The sequence below is a fragment of the Doryrhamphus excisus genome, linkage group LG14 (assembly GCF_037039965.1).
Source record: "Doryrhamphus excisus strain RoL-2023G ecotype Guam linkage group LG14, RoL_Dexc_Guam_v1.1, whole genome shotgun sequence".
Taxonomy (NCBI): Eukaryota; Metazoa; Chordata; class Actinopteri; order Syngnathiformes; family Syngnathidae; genus Doryrhamphus; species Doryrhamphus excisus.
In genome coordinates, this window is record NC_136370.1 from 7,074,194 (window position 1) to 7,082,682 (window position 8,489).

An 8,489-nucleotide genomic window follows, 5' to 3' on the forward strand; every position below is an offset into this window, starting at 1 on the left:
TGCAAATAAAGCGTTTTGAGTTTGAAACCGTTACATTATTAGGTGCACCTGTCATCAACAAAGGAATACAATAGGAGTTAATTCATTAATGAATTAATGGAGAAAAATCTAGAGAGTAGTCCAATTCAACACCTCAAAAATGAACTTGATTCGGAAGTAACTCTGCTTCAATATCAAAAGCTAAATGTCCTAACATATCAAACTAATCGTGCACAGGAAACCCCCCTTAATTGATTTTCCACTCAAGTTAACGCAAAAAGAATACATCCTGTGGTAAGCGACATCACACCAAGCATGAAACCAAATCATTTTGTTGTTGAACGTTTTATTTCGTGACATAACCACACATACTTTACAATAAAGAGTTTATAAAACTCACTGAATAGTGTCTGTGGAAATAAAACAATCCCCACAGACATTTACAAGTAACTCTATTATAGAGTTTGGATTATCATAAAAAACCTATTTGGCAAAAAAGAAACAAAAAAACCCTCACATACACCCCTACCAAGTAGATATGTACACATTTTGAATGGCGGTGTAACAGCGGCCGATTCATGCGAGAGTGAATGCGTTTACAATTTGGAATGTAATGCAAAAAAAAAAAAAAACAATTCAATGTATCGGGATGTTTCCAAATTGAGGCTTTGGTGTGTTGTTGTGTCCATCCTGGAGCAAAAAAAAAAAAAAAGTCGGAAAAGAGTCAGCTCTTTCCATCTTTTCTCCTCCACTCTCCCACATACCTATCCCACCCTCTCTGCCCCTCTTGTCCTCTTGCCTGGAGTGAAGTGGAGACATGTGTTTCCCTGCACCTGCATGGAGAAAGAGAGGGGGGGGTTAGAAAAAGGAAGAAAAGTGAAGTCAGATCTCTCACCCCTGCCTCCCTCCCCTCCCTCTCTGTGGAGCGGAGCAGACAGAGTGGCGCCGAGCATGGAACTTTCATTAACCCCAGGCAGATAGCGATGAATCCGCTTACACATGGGCCCCGACTCGCCTAATTAGCCACTGCGGTGGATGGGTGGATGGTGTAGCTCCCATTTCCACGCACATCAATGCCTTCTAACATCAATGCCCTCAACTGTGGCGTCTTAGGTCTCATTTTCAAGTCATTTCACACCAAATATGTCAATTCTCTGCTCCTCTACACCAGCACATAAGACACGTTTCATCGGCTCACTATTGACTGCTTTATTTACTTTCTATTAGAGGCTAAAACTACTGGATCATTTCATCATCTCTGCACTTCCTGTTGCTCAGTGAACCTCAGTGGTGGTTATTTTTTGAAATAAGTCATCCATCATGCCGTGACTATGCTGATGTTCTTGTGTCTCTATTCAAAATCTCATTGGGAACTACCTTCAATTTAAGCAACTGTTAAACTGGTGAATGCCATTCAAAATGTCATTCGCCTTTTCTTCGATTTAAGGTTCCATTCGGTTGACCTTATGTCGATGATCTTGCGCCTCAGTTCAAGATGCTAAGACTTCAATTTAAGTAACAGTTAAAAAAGATTATGTGTCACTGTTCAAAATCTTAGTGGCAACTGTAAAAGAAACCGACATGGCTGACTCTCTTGTCCGGAACAATGAAAAGCGGAGTTGACCTTTGCCCCCACCGTGTGATTCAAAAGGGTGTTTAATTGGTGAAGGAGTGGTACATACCATAATGATACATCCTAATGGCACAAACGTCCATCTTTGGAGAAAGTTCTGGTGAGGTCAGCAGCCTACAAGATCAGAGGATGAGCTTTTAACATGAAGTTTTTATGACATCACACAAGAGAATTGGAGTCAACCTTAGCAACAGTAGCAACAGTCAAAAGCCTGCTCACCTTTATCGACAAAAGCATTTGTGGCTCTTCCGCCTCCAGGGCGATCTGTAGATCGAAGATGTAGTCGATGACGTGCTGCAGGATCTCCACCTGGCTCACCGTCTTGTTTTGAGGGATGCTGGGGACGAGCGCCTTGAGGCGGGAGTAGCAGTCGTTCATGTCGCACAGCGCACCGGATGGCTCGTCCACACACGCGTGTTTATTCCGGCTGATGGCCACGCTGTGCTCCGAGATGCAGCACACGGCCTTGTAGCAGCTCCTCACCGAGCGGACGGGACTGATGGCTTTCATGGCGGACCTTTAAGAAGCGAACTACAAGCGAAAACTAGCTTGACCTCCGCCTTGTTGAGTAGCACCTTCAACGCTGTCAAAAAGGGACGCTACAGTACACATTTATACAGCAGGAGCGCGGTCACGCCCCCTTACCCGCACTCGTCTTTGATTGGATGCTGCGGTGAGAGCCTGTTTCTCATTGGCTGCTAGTGGAAGAGGGCTGAAAAGAATGAGGAAACAGGACTGGGGTTGCCTCAAGGGATTGTCAATCAATTACATCGTCTTGGCTCGCGAAAAAACAAAATATCACATCATATTTAAAATCCTTACACGACTCATTAGTTACGGTTATGTAGTGTAGCAAAATCATATTTGGAGCATGTATACATTAACATATTATATTTTGGGGGAGTCATTTTTATTGGAATTTCGAACATATTCACAGGTAAATAATACTACATTTGTTTTGCAAGCTATTTTTTTTATACCTATCGGCACTAAAATATAGAATAATACTTTTGTAATATGGGTATTTGAAAAATAAAAAGATTAACCTAAAAACATAAAATATGTTTCAACACTGTCTACAACTTTTGCAATAACTTTTCTTCCATGCAAGCTCAGCAAAGTAAAAAAAAAATCTTGCAATCCCTTTTAGAAAATGAAATGATATGCCCCATGAGTATTATCTAGTTGAATAGTTAGGCAACAGTGTTGTTACTAGCGTAATGAAGGCAAAAGGTCATCTATCTTGCACATCTGTCTCTTGTAGAAAAAAAATAAAACAAAAGTGCAGTGAAACAATCGGAAAGTCCTCTGACAGGGAAGCACGTCCCGTTCTGCTCCTATATTTGTGTCTTATCCCCCCCCCCCCCCCCTTCTTTTTTTTCTCACAATCCTGTTTTGTAGAGGAATGCAGGCCCAAGCCAGCTGTGTGTCCTATCCCGGCCCAGCTGTGTTGATCTAACGCGCCAGTCCCAGACATGCTGGCGCCAGCCTCCTGACGTCATCCATTCACCCCGACGCGCACTCCCTCTCTTTGGCAGACGGCCCGCCCTTCCTCCCGCCCTCGGAGGCGCTCAGGTTCTGATTGGCTCACTCTGAGTGTCAATCAACCAAGCTAAATTCAAAACTGGTGCATAGATTCAAACACGGGTATTATTTGAGGATAAAAACGTTTAAAAAATAAATGTTATGATCCATAAAAAAGACGACTACTTATGTGTTGTGTCTTAGGGCAAAATCCAAACTATGATCCTAAATTGGGTACAAACAAGGGGTGGGGGGGAGATGGATATTCCCTCATATTTGCCGTCAGGGCTGTTGGGAAAACAACAGTTAAAATATTCCAAAGTTAGTCTTTTATGGATGTATTTGTGGGGGCGAAATAAAAGCGTTCTCTCAGCACTCATGCACGTCCACATGCACGCAGGATCAGGTGCTCGCCTGCAAAGAGCACGGACACAATCGCCTCTCTCTTTCAATGGATGGGAGAATTCCGAGCCTGGCGTCAGTGAGTCTGCTTCCCTCCTCCTCCTCCTCACCCCTCTCCTCCCTCCGCCTACTCCATGCAGCTGGACGCAGACAATCAAGGCATCAACAATCGCCATGCATAATTACACCAAGCTCCCCTCTTCTTTTTTCTCCACTCTATCCCCTCTTTTTCTCAGTTCAATTCCTATCCAATACATCTGTATGTCAATAAATGTCACACATGAAGCTTTAAAAAGGTTGGGATGACTTAGTAACTCTTGTTGTTGTGGAAGTATGAAGCAAAAGGTCATCTTACTCACCAACCTAAGTCTAATGTGGAGTCTTGCAGGGAAGGAGCTCCGGTGGTGATGTCATGTATGGACATGTACGCCTCACGGCCATATTAATCTGCGTGCACGTTTACGACCTAAACCTACCATGAGTGATGACATGGGATTCCCTGAAAACGTTATACAGTAACATTCATGTACATTCCGAGTGCTTTATTCAGCAAAACCATGTCAATTCATACACAGTGAAAAAGTGATTGGCATATTTATCATCTCTTCAAAACATCTTCAAACAAATACAAATATTAGTCAGTGACAACACAACTGAATTAAATGTTTTATTAATTGCCCCCTAAATCTAATAACTGGTTAGGGCACTCTTAGCAGCAACAACTGCAATCAAGTGTTTGTGATAACTTGCAATGAGTCTCTGTGGAGGAATTTTGTCCCACTCATCTTTGCAGAATTGTTGTCATTCAGCCACATTGGAGGCTTTGCCAGCATGAAGCGCCTTTTTAAGGTGATGCCACAGCATCTCAATAGGATTCAGGTCAGGACTTTGATTAGGTCACTCCAAAGTCTCCATTTTGTTTTTCTTCATCCATTCAGAGGTGGACTTGCTGGTGTGTTTTGGAGCTGGAGAACCCAAGTTGGTTTCAGCTTGAGGTCACCAACAGATAGCTGGACATTCTCCTTCAGCATGTTTTGGTAGACAGCAAAATTCATGGTTCAAGTCCTAAAGCAGCAAAACAGCCCCTGACCATCACACTACCACCACCGTATTTTACTGTATGATGTTTGTTGAAATGTGGCATTACTTTTACTCCAGATATAATGGCACACGCACCTTCCAAAAAGTTCAACTTATTTTCCCAAAGGTTTTGGGATCATCAAGATATATGCTGGCAAAATTGAGACAAGCCTTAATGTTCTTTTTGTTCAGCAGTAGTTTATCATCTTGGAACTATGCCATGCTTTTTCTTATGGTGGCGTCATGAACACTGACTTTAACTGAGGTAAGTGTGACCTGCAGTTCTTTGGATATTGTTGTGGGGTCTTTTGTGGCCTCTTGACTCATTTTTAAAATTTGTTCGATGATCTGAAACATTTAGTTGTGACAAGGGGGCAAAGAACCTTTCACACTATTATATATATAGCTGATATGGACCGGCCCACTGCAAAATTATTTAACTCAATACGTTCCATAGGTCAAAAAGTTTGTCCACCCCCGAGCCAAGCACACATGGATACAGTTAGCCCCAGGAAAATACACAATTTTTTTTCTTTTTCCCATGTTGATGTTCTTTATAAACACATAAAAGTATACTTTCTGGCTTCTAATAGAGAAGTAACAGAGGAGGGACACTCTGTGTATGTAAGGGTGTTCCACAATACCGGGAGTGGGTTTAACGCTTACCAACGTCACCGTCGTCACACCAGATCCCGTCACCAATGTCATCCAAGTCAGTGTTTCCCAACTTGATTCAACTGGATGGCCCCAGCTTGCTTTAACCAAACCCAGGTGTTTCAGCTCAATGGCCAACTGTAGTAGAAGCGGCCCGTTCCATTCAGGGTCAAACCAAACGACAAAACAAAAGTGTGACCAACAGCTGGCAGCCTCCATACTTGAGTCACACCACCCACAGCTTGTTTTGGCCCCTGGCACGGCAGTCGTGTTTTTTTTTTTTTTTTTTTACGGCCTTCTGCGGGCTGTCGTCCCACCTGCTGTACAGTTGCTTTGCCTCCATTTATGTCTCCTCCTGCGTGTCAAATATTCACATTCAAGGACAAGTGCAGGGTCACCTGACAACATGAGAGCATCGACGGCCTCGTTCCCACGTTGTTAAGAATTGCCAGCTTTCTTTGACAGGCCTGTGCTACGTAGCATGATTCTCTAATGTGGAGTTTACTTTGCAATCCTCGTAAATATGTCACATTTCTATTAATAACAGTAAGGATGGACAGTAAAGTCCAGAATCGCAGTTGTTACTGTTCCAATGCCATAAAACACAAAAACAGTTTAACACCACAGTAAAAACAACACAATTCCCAAAACATATAACCAATACAGTTCTCAGTTAAAAAACGTGTATAAATGGCCTATGAATCAGTTAGCATGTTAGCATGGCTGACAGAAGTAAAGGTACAGTATATCAACAGAGATAGGCTTGAAAATGATGCCATCATCATGTCAACAAATGGCCAAGACTCTAGCTTTTGATTTCCTTCCAGTTAAAACAATCTTCTGTAAATGGACCCTACATTAATTTGTATGTTAGCATCAATGACATTAGCACCAGTTTACATGTTGACAAAGCCAAGCCGGGGTCGTCCACATCTTCATAAATATTCCTAAATACTTTTAGTTAAAAACTTGGGTTAGCATGTATGACCAACGTGAATGCAACATCCACCAAGGTAGGTAACATTTTCTAGCTCACAAATGCAGTTGTTGCTTTAAAAAAATGTCTAAAACAATACAGTTCTCAGTTCAAAACTTGTGTAAACAGCCTATAGATCTGTTAGCATGTTAGCATGTTCAACCGTGGGGACGGTATAACAGCAGAGATGGCGTCCAACGCGACAAGTTATGTTTTCAGGTTTTAATAGGCTACTGTCTTGTCAACAAACGGTCAATAAAATAGTTTTAATTTCTTTCCATTTAATATGATCTTGTGTAAATGGATTCTGCATCAATTCATGTTAGCATGGATGACATGCTAACGTAGGTGGCTAGGTTTTCAGTCTCTAATATGTGGTTGTCACTTTTTCATCTTGAGAATAACGTTGGAATATTATGAAAAAAATAACATAATTTTAATAGCATAAAGATGCGACAAAAAATATGTGATTGTTTTATGTTGTAGTGATATTACAGAAAACAAACTATGTCGTAATTTTGGAAAAATTTGGTTACAGAGAAATTGTAATATTACAAGTATAAAGTCAAAATCTTATGGGAATAAAGTTATAATTACTGGAAGAAAATTTACAACAAAAAAGTTGAAATAGTTAGAAATAGTCAAAAATGATAAAAAATGGCATAATTTCACAAGAATAATGTCAAAATATGAACAGAAAAAGTTGTATTCTAATGACAAAAAAAATCACGATTTTACGAGAATAAATTGGTAACATTGCGAGGAAAAATAATGTTATTTTAGTAGCATAGAGTTGAAATATGCTTCATATGTGACCCTCGGTGGAAAATGAATGCATATCAAAAGATATTAGATACAGATATTTTCCAGCCCCTGAACAGTATTATCACACAAACAATCAGCAAATAAAACAACGCTGTCTACTGTAAACAGTAGAGTAATGCATGGAATAATGCAATCAATTCCCGTACCTTTGAAGGCATCACTGCCAAGCGGGATTGATCCATGGCTGCTTCTCGTTAGGGGGAGTGAGTTGACTGAACATGCACTGACGGAGCGTACGATTGGATGACCATTCATGGAAGCACGATGGGCCCTAATCTCTCCAATGCTCTGTTTTCGGAAGGGCGAATAAACAGCAGAATGAGCGTGTGCAGACATGACAGAGGCAAGCTGGCCTTCTTCATCTGCTAGTTGTCTCCATATGGCCAAGCAGAGGAGAGACTCATCCACATCCAGCTTGTGTGGTGTGTGACCACCTCCGCTAATTAGTTTTATGTCTGCAAATAATCTCCTTCAATGGTTTGTCTGCAGGAAGAACATGTGTGTTGACTTAACATCAGGAATTAATGAAGTGTTTGCCATCACATGTGACAGATCCCACTCAGCACTGTGGCTTGCATCAAAGGACAAAGTGTGCTATGGGTTAGCAACAACAGCAAGTGTAAAAAAATAAGTGAACAACTATAGAAATATGCTAAAACATAAAATAGTTAACTGTGATGAACAACCAGTAACTATTATAAAGTCTCATTCCGAGGGCTCAGATCTCCATTTTGTTTTCTTGTGCACACAACAAAATGATGTAAATTGAAATTCATTCATTTTCTATCACTTTTCCTCATGAGGATCACAGGGGGTGCTGGAGCCTATCCCAGCTGTCTTCGAGCGAGAGGCGGGGTACACCCTGGACTGGTCGCCAGCCAATCACAGGGCACATATAGACAAACAACCATTCACACTCACATTCATACCTATGGACAATTTGGAGTTGCCAATTAACCTAGCATGTTTTTGGAATGTGGGAGGAAACCGGAGTACCAGGAGAAAACCCACGCATGCACAGGGAGAAACAAACTGCAAACTCCACACAGAGATGGCCGAGGGTGGAATTTAACCCTGGTCTCCTAGCTGTGAGGCCTGCGTGCTAACCACTCGACCGCTGTGCAGTCTAAATTGAAAATACAGATATATATATAATAAATACAGTACCTAAAATAGAATAAAAACAGCCTTGTTCACAGTGACTCCTTTTAATTTTACAGTTAAACGCAAATGAGATTTTGAATGGAGACACAAGGTCATCATCACATGATGATAGATGATTCAATTCTATAACAGTGGCTTCAAATGGACAAAATAGAGATGATATGACAGTTTTGTTTTTTAAAGAGTTGGTTAAAATGAACAAAATGCGAATGGAGACGTAAGGTGCATCGTCATGCATATGTACACTTTATG

At 41.2% G+C, this 8,489-nt stretch overlaps 1 protein-coding gene across 1 annotated transcript; it reads right to left on the reverse strand.

Annotated features, from left to right (window-relative positions):
• Nucleotides 1-305: 305 nt before the first annotated feature.
• On the reverse strand, nucleotides 306-2,222 carry id3 (inhibitor of DNA binding 3). The gene is made up of 3 exons (XM_058090288.2): nucleotides 1,832-2,222; nucleotides 1,662-1,726; nucleotides 306-812 (listed from the first exon to the last, which is right to left on the reverse strand). The coding sequence occupies exons 1-2, from the start codon at nucleotides 2,120-2,122 to the stop codon at nucleotides 1,676-1,678; spliced, it is 342 nt and encodes a 113-aa protein (XP_057946271.1). The 5' UTR covers nucleotides 2,123-2,222; the 3' UTR covers nucleotides 306-812; nucleotides 1,662-1,675.
• Between the last annotated feature and the right edge of the window lie 6,267 nt (nucleotides 2,223-8,489).

Bases quoted from the DNA above. Each gene is read 5' to 3' on its own strand.
- id3 (XM_058090288.2), bottom strand. From the start codon at position 2,122: ATGAAAGCCATCAGTCCCGTCCGCTCGGTGAGGAGCTGCTACAAGGCC. The intron at 1,727-1,831 runs GTGAGCAGGCTT...CTGATCTTGTAG, and splicing joins AAATGCTTTTGTCGATAAAG to GCTGCTGACCTCACCAGAAC.